Source organism: Schistocerca americana, chromosome 3 (genome assembly GCF_021461395.2).
Source record: "Schistocerca americana isolate TAMUIC-IGC-003095 chromosome 3, iqSchAmer2.1, whole genome shotgun sequence".
Taxonomy (NCBI): domain Eukaryota; kingdom Metazoa; phylum Arthropoda; class Insecta; order Orthoptera; family Acrididae; genus Schistocerca; species Schistocerca americana.
This window is the reverse complement of record NC_060121.1, coordinates 350,302,155-350,316,899: the sequence shown is the minus strand read 5'-3', so window position 1 is coordinate 350,316,899 and position 14,745 is coordinate 350,302,155. Positions and strand designations below refer to the sequence as shown.

General features: G+C 35.8%; 1 protein-coding gene across 1 annotated transcript in view; it reads left to right on the top strand.

Annotated features, from left to right (window-relative positions):
• Positions 1-13,947, top strand: part of LOC124607238 (anoctamin-7-like) — a 96,890-nt gene extending 82,943 nt beyond the window's left edge. Inside the window, exons 13-14 of the mRNA XM_047139510.1 lie at positions 9,281-9,505; positions 13,810-13,947. Coding sequence (XP_046995466.1) covers positions 9,281-9,505; positions 13,810-13,947 — 363 coding nt within the window. The remainder of the gene's footprint in view (positions 1-9,280; positions 9,506-13,809) is intronic.
• The last annotated feature ends 798 nt before the right edge of the window (positions 13,948-14,745 follow it).

Sequence of the window (14,745 nt, the reverse complement as noted above, 5' to 3'; positions counted from 1 at the left end):
TAGGGTAGTCTGGAGGTGCTATACAGCAGTGTTACCAATGAAATATTAAAGTGTTTCAATGAATCCCATTTAACTGTAAGTGCTTCAGATACTGCAATAATGGAATTTAATACAAGGAAACAAATAGAATTTAGTATGAAATTATCCATAGAAAATGACATTGTAAAAAAGGAAAACTGGACAAAATTCCTGAGAATCATAATCCAAGACAACGTCAAGTGTGACAGGCATAATGTAGATTCCTTAGCCTGTAAACTGTATAAAAACATGTTTGCTGTAAATTTGATAACCAAATGTTGTTAAGACATATATGTGCAAAAAAAACTGCTTATCAGTTGTTATTCTCATCAAATTTAAACTATGTGGTAGAAATATGGATTGAATAACACAAAGCAGTTTAATCACATTAGTAACATTGTAGAAAAGAAAGCCATCACAATTATTTGTAGTGCCAAATCTAGAGAATCATGTTGTATCCCGTTTCCAAAATTAGGAGTGCTTTTCCATTATAGGTGTATATATGTAGTAAAAGTAATACTGCTCATGAGAACAATAAATATACTCCAGCATAAAAGTCAAAAATTAAGATACTGTATAAATAATCCAAGAACAGCATTATACTGTATGAAACAAATTCCCCATGCTGGGCTGAAGCTTGCCAATGCCATGCCAAAATGTCTCGCAGCCCTCCCTAATAACAAATTAAAACACCTACTAAGTTCTTAATTGATATCATAATCAGTTTTATTCCCTAGAGCAGTTCCTTACCTATGTTGGGCTCATAGTTTCAGGTAATTCACAATTGATCTAACAATCATTAACATATTTTGTAACTCTGTTATTTGTGTATTAACAAATGTAAAATGCATTAGTGTTAAACACAACTGTTTTTAGGTCATAGTTTGTAAACTGATATATTCAGAAGAATTATCTGTGCATGTCCTGAAACTTTATTATTTATTTGGATTGTATTTGATGTTGAGTAATTATTATTTTTATTGTTATTATTATTATTATTATTATTATTATTATTATTATTATTTCTTTCTTGTCTCAGACATTATGTCTGGTTAAAAATGGAAGGTGACGCGGACCTTGATCAAGCGTGACTTCCTTTTAACTGTACGGTATATGTTACATTGCATTTAGGAACTTTCGGGTAATTGAACAAGTGTCAATAATTACAGATCTCTGTAGTTGTATATATAAGTTTGGATGTAGCTGTATTGCATTGATGTACTGGTGGATATTGCGTGGTATGACTCCTGTAGTTGAAAGTATAATTGGTATAATGTCAACTTTATCCTGATGCCACATGTCCTTGACTTCCTCAGCCAGTTGGGTGTATTTTTCAATTTTTTCTCCTGTTTTCTTTTGTATATTTGTTGTATTGGGTATGGATATTTCGATTAGTTGTGTTAATTTCTTCTTTTTCTTGGCGAGTATGATGTCAGGTTTGTTATGTGGTGTTGTTTTATCTGTTATAATGGTTCTGTTCCAGTATAATTTGTATTCATCGTTCTCCAGTACATTTTGTGGTACATACTTGTATGTGGGAACATGTTGTTTTATAAGTTTATGTTGTAAGGCAAGCTGTTGATGTATTATTTTTGCTACATTGTCATGTCTTCTGAGGTATTCTGTATTTGCTAGTATTGTACACCCACTTGTGATGTGATCTACTGTTTCTATTTGTTGTTTGCAAAGTCTGCATTTATCTGTTGTGGTATTGGGATCTTTAATAATATGTTTGCTGTAATATCTGGTGTTTATTGTTTGATACTGTATTGCAATCATGAATCCTTCCGTCTCACTGTAATATTGCCTTTTCTTAGCCATGTGTTGGATGTGTCTTGATCGATGTGTGGTTGTGTTAGATGATACGGGTGCTTGCCATGCAGTGTTTTCTTTTTCCAATTTATTTTCTTCGTATCTGTTGATGTTATGTGATCCAAAGGGTTGTAGAAGTGGTTATGAATTTGCAGTGGTGTAGCCGATGTATTTATATGAGTGATTGCTTTGTGTATTTTGCTAGTTTCTGCTCGTTCTATAAAGAATTTTCTTAAATCGTCTACCTGTCCATAATGTAGTGTCTGTGTATGTGCGGATGGATGTGTGTGTGTGTGTGTGTGTGTGTGTGTGTGTGTGTGTGTGTGTGTGTGTGTGTGTGAGGGGGGGGGGGGGGGGGGGGCGCGTGCGCTCGCGAGTGTATACCTGTCCTTTTTTCCCCCTAAGGTAAGTCTTTCCGCTCCCAGGATTGGAATGACTCCTTACCCTCTCCCTTAAAACCCACATCCTTTCGTCTTTCCCCTCTCCTTCCCTCTTTCCTGATGAGGCAACAGTTGCAAAAGCTTGAATTTTGTGTGTGGTATGTTTGTGTTTGTTTGTGTGTCTATCGACCTGCCAGCACTTTCGTTCGGTAAGTCACATCATCTGTGTTTTTAGATATGTCCATAATGTAGGTTTTTTATGTCGATAAATCCCCTTCCTCCTTCCTTTCTGCTAAATGTGAATCTTTCAGTTGCTGAATCTATGTGATGTATTCTATATTTGTGGCATTGTGATCGTGTAAGTGTATTGGGTGTTTCTAGGTCTGTGTTACTCCATTTCACTACTCCAAATGAGTAGGTCAATATTGGTATAGCATAAGTATTTATAGCTTTTGTCTTGTTTCTTGCTGTCAATTCTGTTTTCAGTATTTTTGTTAGTCTTTGTCTATATTTTTCTTTTAGTTCTTCTTTAATATTTGTATTATCTATTCCTATTTTTTGTCTGTATCCTAGATATTTATAGGCATCTGTTTTTTCCATCGCTTCTATGCAGTCGCTGTGGTTATCCAATATGTAATCTTCTTGTTTAGTGTGTTTTCCATCGACTATGCTATTTTTCTTACATTTGTGTGTTCCAAAAGCCATATTTATATCATTGCTGAATACTTCTGTTATCTTTAATAATTGGTTGAGTTGTTGTTTTGTTGCTGCCAGTAGTTTTAGATCATCCATGTATAGCAGATGTGTGATTTTGTGTGGGTATGTTCCAGTAATATTGTATCCATAATTTGTATTATTTAGCATGTTGGATAGTGGGTTCAGAGCAAGACAGAACCAGAAAGGACTTAATGAGTCTCCTTGGTACATTCCACGCTTAATCTGTATTGGCTGTGATGTGATATTATTTGAATTTGTTTGGATATTAAGTCTGGTTTTCCAATTTTTCATTACTATGTTTAGGAACTGTATCAATTTAGGATCTACTTTGTATATTTCCAATATCTGTAGTAACCATCAGTGGGGTACACTATCAAAAGCTTTTTGGTAATCAATGTATGCATAGTGTAGCGACCTTTGTTTAGTTTTACCTTGATGTGTCACCTCTGCATCTGTTGTCAGTTGCTCTTTACATCCTTGTGCTCCTTTGCAACAGCCTTTTTGTTCTTCATTTATAATTTGGTTCTGTGTTGTATGTGTCATTAATTTCTGTGTAATGACTGAAGTGAATATTTTGTATATTGTTGGTAGGCATGTTATGGGGCGATATTTAGCTGGGTTTGCTGTGTCTGCTTGATATTTAGGTTTGAGATAAGTTATTCCATGTGTAAGTGTATCAGGGAATGTGTATGGGTCTGCAATGTAACTGTTAAATAATTTAGTTAGATGTGAATGTGTTGAGGTGAATTTCTTTAGCCAGAAATTTGCTATTTTATCTTTTCCAGGGGCTTTCCAATTGTGAGTAGAATTAATTGCTTGGGTGACTTCATGTTGCAAAATTATCACTTCAGGCATTTGTGGTATCATCTTGTATGTATCTGTTTCTGCTTGTATCCACCGTGCATGCGTGTTATGTTGTACCAGGTTTGACCATATGTTGCTCCAGAAGTGTTCCATGTCTGTTATGTTTGGTGGATTGTCTATTTTAATGTGTGTGTTATCTATTGTCTGGTAAAATTTCTTTTGGTTTGTGTTGAATGTTTGGTTTTGTTTCCTTCTATTTTCACTTTTTTTTGTATCTTCTAAGTCATTTGGCCAATGCTTGTAATTTCTGCTTCTTTTCATCTAATTGCTCTATCACTTCTTGTTGTGAGATTTTACCTAACCTTTTTCGTTTTTTTTCTGACATTTCATTTCTTATAAATTGTGTTAGCTGTCCGATGTCTTTTCTTAGTTTTTCTATCCTGATCTGTAGCCTGTGTTGCCATGCTGGTTTTGTGGGTTTCTTCTGTGTGTTGGTTGGTTCTGATCTCTGCCTAGGGTGTATATTTAGTGTAGTGAGTGCTCCTATATAAACCAGTAGTTGTAACTCTTCCATAGTTGTGTTTTCATTTATTTTGTTGTGTATGATTGTGTTGATAGTTTTTATTGTTGTTTCGACTTGTGGGTTATTTGGCGGTCTATGCAAGAATGGTCTAATGTCTGTATTTGTGTCTTTGTATTCTATATATGTCAGCTGAAATTTTTCTTCTATATCTAACATGTGTGTCACTTCGTGTTCTATTTGTGCTTGTTCTGGTGGCTGTCTTAAGATTTCGTTTTCCTCTGATTGTTTAATTGACACGTTTTGTTCTTTGTTTGTCTTCTCTGGGATGTTTGAGTCCATTACTGTATTTTCTTCTTCTTCTTCTAATTGCACATAATTTTGTTCCAGTATTTGCTGTACTTGTTGTTTGATGTTTTCTAATTCTGACTGGGATATCCTGTTATTTTTGATTATTACACGGATCTGATCAGCTAGTCGTTGTTCTGTTAAAAATTTTAATTCTGGATATCTGGTAATAAATGTTGTATATACTTGTGATCTGTATCCAGTTGTGTTGGTTCCTAGGTTTGTTGCTTGGTAATAACGGAACATGAGGTGTCGATTAACTTCATCTGACCATCTCATCCTCTGTCTTTGTTTTCCTTCTAGGGTGGTTGCAGGAAGCATATCCTGCAAAACACCTCTATTTGGATTTGAATCATTTTCCAGTTGGCTAGCAGTGTCGTTACCATTGTGGGCGGGCATAGGGTTCAAGCGTCGTCTCCGACCATGACGGCGCTTGTCCGAGGCTTCTTTAGTTCTGTCCTGAACCAACTAATCACACTAAAAGGGGGGTTAGCCCTGTTAGTGGTTTGTTCTTTTCGTCGCCTTTTACGACTGGCAGAACATACCGGAGGCCTATTCTTTACCCGGGCCTCCACAGGGGGAGGCATTATTATTATTATTATTATTATTATTATTATTATTATTAGGTGTTAGTCATTTGGAATGAAATCTTTCTTTCAGAACCTTCATTTGGATATAGTTATGGTTCAAGCTTCCTCAAAATTTACCTTCAGGCTTTTTACCTATGAAGTTGCATTATATCTACATACAACAACAGTGCATATAGGTTATAATTACATTAAAGATGCTCACTCTAACAGTCCTGTCTTTGCAGGCTTCACCTGATGTAAGAGCTATGACATTCTCTCTCCTCCACTCTCAACTGCCTAAACCATTTCCGCTGTTATCACCTCTGTTTCTAAATATGTTTTCTTCCAGAAGAAATCCGTGACTCAAAAGTTATGTCTTCTTATAAATCTGCCTACATTGTTGAGTTTGGTTAGTGTAGAAAATCATCACAGATGAATTGAGCAATTATGTTTTGAGATTATTGAACAACTGGCTCCATGATTATATTATTTCCAAAAGAATCAGTATTGAAGCCTGTCCTTCAGACCAGAGCACAGTGTACATTATCATCTCCTCCTCCTCATCCTCCTCCTCCTTTGGCTTCTTCAAAAAGGGCAGTAAAAGGCCTTATCCTGCTAAATGCTGTAACAAAACATTGAACAGTACAGTAACAATTCTATCTGAGGCTCTTTACCAAGAATATTAAACTGGATTTAGAAAAGGATACTGGTGTAGTAACAACATTTTTACAATAACATGACTTGTATAAAAACTATGAGAATTTGGGTCTCTCAGATCTCTGCTTAATTGATCAATAGTTTGCTCCCAGGTGTTCCACTGAGTTGTTTCTTCCGTTTTATGCAGTTGATTTTGATTCCGGATGGAATACATGCAGAGAGTACACACAACAACAGAACTTGCAGCACCTGAAGAGGATAGTTGGGTCAGTCGTCAGAATATTGTACTTAAAATGGAAGAAAACAGCTTGGCCAAACACCTGGGAGAGCAATAATAAGATAATTTAGTTTCAAAACCCACACTGATTTTGTGGATTAAAAAAACTGTTGACTTAGTCAGAATGAATTATGAATAAAAATGGGTAACATTGGCTACCCACTACATCTCATAAATTCAATCAAAAGTTTATTTTGTCACACAAATAATAATAATAATAATAATAATAAATACAAGAGAATAATTAATGGCGTGTGACGAGAGCCTCCCGTCGGGTAGACCGCTCGCCTGGTGCAAGTCTTTCAATTTGACGCCACTTCGGCGAATTGCGCATCGATGGGGATGAAATGATGATGATTAGGACAGCACAACACCCAGTCCCGGAGCGGAGAAAATCTCTGACCCAGCCGAGAATCCAACCAAGGCCGTTAGGATTGACAGTCTGTTGCGTTGACCACTCGGCTAACGGGAGCAGACAATACAAGAGAGAAAGGAAAAGATAAGATAAAAAAAACAATTAAAATGTGCAACAGGTGTATGTTAATCATCCACACTTTTTAACACTGATGCTCATAATGTCCTTAAAATCTAAGCCCTACAGCAGCTAAAGGAAAAATGTCCAGAATAGTCTAATATCATTATAAAATATAATCCATAGCCAAAATAAACTAACTCAATATCTCAACAGTATTGTGAAAAGGATAGATTACTACTCACTGTATAGAGATGATGTTGAGGCATGGACAGGCACAACAAAAGAACTGCTATATATTTGAGGTTTTGGCCAGAAGGCTTTCTTCTAAAATAGGGAAACACACACACACACACACACACACACACACACACACACACACACACACACACACACACACACATAGTCTACTTCCTCCGGCCACTGAGGCTGGACTGCAGGCAACTATGCCTGATAGAAGAAGCAATCCATGGGTGGTGAGGGTAAAGAGGAGGCTGGGGCAGGTCAGGGGAGTGATAGCAGGGAGGGGAGTGTATAGTGCTTATGGTAGCATGCTGGGACGTGTTGGGGACAGAGTAGGGCTGGTAGGGGCAGTTAGGATGTTTGGAGGAGGGGGGGCTGAAAAAGGAGAGAAATGGGGGGCCTTTTGGCCAAAAGCTCTAATGTATAGCAGTGTTTTGTTGTGCCTGTCTACAACTTAATGTATCCTATGTGCAGTGAGTAGCAATCTAGCCTTTTCTTAATACTGTCATTATTCCATCCTGGAGTTTCCTGTTTAACTTAAAATGTCACTACATAAGATGAAAGTTGGGGCCTTTTAAGATAATTTACTATGATGAAAATAGTAATTAAAATAATGAATTGATCAGATTTCACATTTTAAATAAGTGGACTGTGTGAATGATAGCAAATTCATAATATCATGCTGCACATATTTGAAGGAGTATTTGGAATAACGAACAGAACAATTTAATACAAAACCCAGAAGGATTAAAAACTCAAGCTGTGTATAACCATGGTGATATCATTAATGCCCCATGGAATCATGATGTGGACACACACAAAAGAAAAGATAGGAGCAAAACGTATGGGGCAGAATGGAGATTTTTGAGGGGAGTGAATGGTTGCGCAGGAAGAGATTTAATTAGAAATGAAAATGTTTCAGTTGAATGCATATACTATTAACTAGGGAAATAATTGAATACAGAGATAAATGAAAACACCTTGTATCCTATAAAATTCTGAGTTAGAGCTCCAAAGAAATGAGAGATGTATGTTGACAAATGAAATGTTGAACAAACACTTTTTGAAGATGGGACAGGCAGATGCCTAATCTCAATATGCAGACTACAACAATAATGTAATATATTAAGATGGTACTTTGTTTGCACATTATAAGTTTCAGTAAGTTAGTATCATCAGAATAATTACTCATCTGAGCACTACTAACAGCAAGAATGAAGTTGTGTGTCCTATTGCTTGAAATAAATGAGAGATTTACAACTAACACTACCATCTTACAGTAATGTTGCATTTTGTTTAACTTTACTACCTTCTGAATTAGGTGAAAAGTTCTGCATTGACAACTTCTAAATCTGTTTGTTGGGTGTACTTCATCATATGAGAAAGTTTAAGTAAAATATGTAAATCCTTCAGTATTTTAGTACAAAGAGCTCTGTGATAACTTTTGTTGAAGCAATGTTCAGAGTACTACTGTGGGGAAACTTTCTTAAACATGAGATAGCAAATTCATAATATTTAATGCTCTGATATTTGTGACAATACACTGAAAAACATATTGTGACTATAACAAAAAATCAAATTTTAATTTATTAATTTGAAGGTTGCTCATTACTGCCTCCTTATAGTTCTCTTACTTCATTTTTTTTATATATATATATATATATATATATATATATATATATATATATATATATAAAAAATTACCATACCACTTTATTTCATTGTCGTAATTACCACTTGATCTTCCTTCCACCATTGTTTTTCTGCCTCAATACAACTTGGTACTTTTCTGCTCCTATGCAACTCGGTACTTTTCCCATCCCTGTAATTCTGAGGTTCTTACGTATTTGCTGTACATACACCTTATCACAAGATCTAACATTTTCATGATCATTATTACCATCAAATCTCAAATATTTTTTCCTTCTTTACCTGTTTTATAGTTACACAGAAGGATATCATTATAATAGTCCATTAAAACTTAAATTTTTAATCATTATTACATGGTTCATCTGAAGTAGTGGCTGTTATTATCTGTGACTACAGGCATTTGCACACTTGTATCTGTCATCTGCATTAAGCACAAAGTTTATAAGAAAGCAAGCTTGTGGTGAACAAAGTTTCTGTTTGTGGACTGGTGGAAAGTGCAAAGGAACATTATTAGATGGCTATATGTGAAATTTATTTTGGAATGAGGTATGCAAATGGATCTATGTGTATATTTAGATCTCATTCTAATTATTATATTTTTTAATGAACAGGAGTTGCAGTTGAAGTTAATTATGTTCTGTCATTCACTGAAATCAATTGTATTCAATGGCATCACATTAAGATTATGTTGAAATATTAATTTAAGAAAAAAATAAGAATTTCATTAATGCAATAAATAATAAATGCCAAGTTGTAACAATATTACACCACTAATGAGGTACTCAATAATTCTTCTAATTTTTGATGTTACAGGGTTTCCTCATTGCTTTCACTTCAGAATTTTTACCCAAATTATTGTATCAGTACGAGTATGATTGGGATCTGACTGGATATGTGAATTTCACATTGGCATATGCTCCAAAGGGGAATACAACTGAACAGTGCCGTTATCGTGGATTCAGAGATGAGACTGGTAGTCACACACCATTTTTTTGGAGACTGCTTGCTGTGCGCTTTGCCTTTGTCATCATTTTTGAGGTATTTCACCCATGCTTTGTGTTATCTTCAGTTCCATCTCTTTATTTATAACAGTAGTCATATGTTGTTCTCAGACAATTACTATTCTCATTAGAATTGTGTCATCAGTTGGCAGGGGGAAGTTCCAGCCACCATACCTTCAGAGATTGTATGTTGAACTGCTGCTTCAGTATTGTGCTATGTTACTGAAACTAAATGTTTACTCTAATAATGCTAACTCTCTATAAACTATCATCAGAAACTATTCCAGTCCTTAATGAACAGTTTTAAAGTATTAAGCTTTTTAAAAATAACAATTATCATTGCATATAAAAATCTTAAATCTGACTTTTTGTCAGAGCGTGTTGATACATTCTATCCAGAGTTAGTGAAGTCTGTCTCTAACCTCATCCTCACAATAACATTCCCAAAAGAATCAGAGATGGTACTGGCAGCTGTTTACAACATTTTAGAGGACAATAACTTTAGATATTATGATACGTGAATGGTAGTAACTGATAAGTCTCACCACCGTGGCCAAACCAACCTAATTAAAAATGAAATATTATATTTGTTTATTGAGGATAAAAGTCACTGTAACATAAACAATGACTGGGCCCAAATCTTTTGACAGAATTTATGTAAAAAATACTGGAAAGATGTACATGAAGTTATTCAGCATCAATGTGACTCTCGCAAAGTCAATGTCTGGTGCAGTTTGATGGAAGATGGTGTGATTGGTCCTTTAATTTTTGTAGAAAAGACAATAAACGGGGCTGTTTACTGTGACAAACTGACAAGAGTACATCTTTCCCCAAATGGACAATATTGAGGTGAAAAAGGGGCTTGTGTTTTTCCAACAAGACGGCCCCCCACCTCATTACAGTAACCATATGTGTGCAGCTCTTGACACTCACTTTCCAGGAAGGTGGATAGGCAGAGCTGGCCCAATACCTTGGTCACCACGAATCCCAGAATTAACCCCACTGGACTTTTTCTTTTGGGGTCACATAAAAAATGTTGCGTACAGTGAAAAGATCAGAGACATCAATCATTTATGGGAAAGAATTGTTGCGGCATTTGGAACAGTTACAACTGAAATGATGGTGAATATGTGACGAGAAGTGGAATTTCATCTCGATGTGTGCAAGGCAACAAATATATCCCATGTTGAACATTAAACAAAGCCTGAAGGAATTCTCTTTCATAATATGTACTCATTGATGTAATTTTTCATTAATTTCCCCATTAAATTTATACTTAAGACTAAGTTCTTTTTCAAACACCCGTATATACAAAATGTACAGAACAAATTTAATCTGTATCGAGAATATGGACAGATTATCAAAGTGGTACAGAATCCATGTTAGAGTACTACAAGGATGTTGGTAGTCACCATTCTTGTTCATTATTTGTATGGATAAAATTGTCTGACAGTAAAGACAAATGCCAGTTGGCTTCATTCGAATGAATAGGAACCCTAGTTGGGTGCTTTACTTTTTGCTGATGATTTGCCTCTTATAGTATCTTCAGAGAATGACCTGCAGTGTTTTGGACACAATTTACAGATTATATCTGAGGTATATAGCAAGGGCATGAACACCAAAAAAGCAAAAATTGTGGCCTTCTATGCAAAATACCCAGTACAAAATAAGATCAATTTCAAAAATAGAATTCTGGAAAGAGTGAACACTTCCATTTATTTACACTACAAACTGTCCTTTCTGGAAGAAACAGACCTAACAGAAAAAACTGCCAGGTATACAAAACAAAGGGAGTTGTTAATGATGTAATGAAGCCTTCCCTAGCCCAAAGCACACCAGAATATGCCTTTATAAGACCTTAGCGAGAGCTGTGCTGTGGTGCGCTGGACAGCAGAGCGCAGACAATAAAAGCAAAAGATGGGAAAAGACTAACAATCTATGAAATGAATTTCTTCAAGAGAACAGCTTTCATACTAAATGGGATCACAAAAGAAATGAAAATGTGTTGAAGGAACTTAAAGTGGAACGCATGGCACATTTGGTACACAACCACCAAAACAACCATAGAAAACACCTACAGCGAATGGCCTCAGGTGGATGCCAAAACCTGTGCTATGCTACCTTACAGTGCAAGATGAAAAAATGGCCAAAGATCTTCTGAACGAGGCCATAACAGGCCAAGAGGCCCAATGAGCAAGTGAAACTTGACATGTGGAATTAGAAGTGGCATGTCTCTTCTGTCAGAGTATATGTTGAAATCGTGTCACAAATTATCATTATATACAGAGTACCACAACATTTATTTGTAACAAATATGTAGACATGAGTGATAACTGCAGTGATTACATTTCCAGAAAGAAGAACTCTTAAAACTTAGCAAATTGACATGTTCTACAAGCCACTTGGGCTGGAAGCAGTTTGAGCACAACAGAACAGGTAATAGTGTATGATGTGTGCCATTTCAAGTTCCTTAAACATATTTTCATTTATTTTGTTATCTCATCTGGTGTAAGAAACTGGTCCTCCCCCTTCCCCCTCCCCTTCACCCCAAGAATTTCATTTTAAGTGCTCCAATCAGAGACACTGGGCAGACTAGTTTGTAAAGATAATTGTCTGAAAGTCAATAACACCATTTTTATCAATTTGTTTTTAATTGTTGGCAGAGATATTGTATAAGAAATTACTCTAGTGAGTATTCCACATAAACTATTATTGATTAATCATAAATAATAAATCCACATAATTTATTGATATAGTCCAATAATTATTTAAAATTTCCTTAAGAATTGGATTATGATTTAGCTAATAAAGGCTTTAAATAACAAGAAGTACTTATTGTGCATAAAATTTATTGTTAATTACTGGAATTGTCCTTCTTCCACAAAATCCAAACTACACTTTGATTCAGAAAAATTCCCATATCCTGCAACACATGATTAATTTATTCACACTAAAAGTAAATGTTTGCACTGAACATAATCTCAAGAGGAGTGCAATTTTTATCCCATTATTTAGCTTATGAACCATGCAGGTAACAGTTTTATTGTTTGTAGTTACAGCCATGCCAAAACTTGAGTCATCTGTAGAACACATTTAAAGAATACCCTACAATTTTTCAGGGGCACACAAATACCAAGTTAATAAAACCTGGAAACTGCATGTCTCCAGGCACCAGTTCTAACTGCTGCATCACAGTGGACAATGCACAGGTCCCTGTTCCAGCAGTATCACAACTACTTGTGCATGCATTTGATCATGCCCATAATCATGCAAATAAGCAAATTTGGTCTTGTATGGAGCCACACAATCAATTGTTCCTATGCGTCATTTAGGACCGTAACAGGAAGGGTCAACTGTTTAAAGTGTATTGTTGAATCTTCTTCTTGAATTGTAAGGTCATTTCTAAAGATATTTTTTCTTTATTATCAAAGCATATAATTGTGACCATGGCCAAGCTGTAAAAGAGTCAGAATTATAGCATAAAAAAGCGCACATGCCTATACATGCGCACACACACACACACACACACACACACAGAAAGAGAGAGAGAGAGAGAGAGAGAGAGAGAGAGAGAGAGAGAGAGAGAGATCAGAAACTTTTTGTTGAATTTCCACATGGTTGTACATCCAAAATGTTTAAATTTACTTCTGTGTGAAGATTCATAGCTTCCAGCACATTTGAAAGGAAGCCACTACAAAAAATTATATTGTTGCTTTGTCTGTGGCAGCTGACAACCATTCTGCAATTCGGTACCACAATTGCTTAAAATCTGATGGTTTCAGTGCCATATCATTTGTTATCCCTCTGCTATGAACTCACTCTCTCTCACCATATAGCTCTGTTACTTTAGCAGAAATTTCTGACATATGTAATATAATAAAAAATAAAGTGGAATGTAGCTACTGTCTTCAGATGAAGATGTATGAGGAAACGTCACAGATTTCCTCATCTAGCTAACATCACACAAGAAGATGAACAACATTTTATTCCCAAAACATTTCTGAGATTGTGTTCTAATTTGAAACATTAGGATAGTTTGATTTAATAGACTGCACTTTGGAGATCTGTGACTCGCAGTTGTACAGCATAAGACAGTGTGAGTGAGAGTGAAATCTGTAGCGCACTCTATTTTTGGAACTACTTAAGAGAAAGTACATAATTTGGTAGTGCCTTTCTATTAAATTAGCATGTTAATTTGACTATTAATTTTGTGCAGAATTTAAACTGTTCAGTACCACTTCACTCTAAGGCTGTGTTACTGATTCAGCAGTTTAAGTTTCATGAACAACACCACGTTTTAATAAGATATTAATACTAAAGGAATTTTATCTGTGCTTTCAGCATGTTGTCTTTGGAATCTGCCGACTGATTGACATTTTGGTACCTGATATACCAGAAAGTCTTGAACTGAAGATAAAGAGGGAACGTTATTTAGCAAAGCAGGCACTTCAGGACTCTGAAACAATCCTCAAGGTTTAGTGCAGTAATTTTGTTTTTAATTTATTCTTATGTATAGCAGTGTATGAGGAAATGCAAATCCTCTCTGCTAGTCACAAGCCATCACACACACAGGAATTAATTCTATGAAATGTAAAAATTATATGAATTAAATATTTAAAATTACTTCACAGCTTGTAATACCTAAAAGGCAATAACTGATGCAAATTTGCACAGCAAAAATCGCTTTCTTTCACTGTCTTCCTTTCTCTAACTCTAATCTAAAACTATTTTAACAGTCCTCCTCTATTCCTTTTGACTATTCTCACCCCCATCCCTCCATGCAGTCCTTCTCAAAGATCGTTTCTAACTCTGCCCCTTGCAGAGCCCATAGCATGTGTTGCCATTGCAAAATGCACAGTGAGATGGAGGTCCTGATGTGAGTTGCCAGTAGACAGGACAAAACCACATTAACTGTGGAATGGAACTGAAAACATTCCAGGAGTATTAAATGATACAGAAATATTATGGGTATACAAAATTAGTACATTTTGAAGTAAATTTCTTTAAGTGTCAGTATGTTTCCAGAATGAGATTTTCACTCTGCAGCAGTGTGTGTGCTGATATGAAACTTTCCTGGCAGATTAAAACTGTGTGCACGGACCAAGACTCAAACCCAGGACCTATGCCTTTCGCGGGCAAGTGCTCTACCATCTGAGCTACCCAAGCACGACTCTCACCCTGTCCCTGTCTCCCGTTTGGAAGGTAGGAGACGAGGTACTGGCAGAAGTAAAGCTGTGAGGATGGGGTGAGAGTCGTGCTTGGGTAGCTCAGATGGTA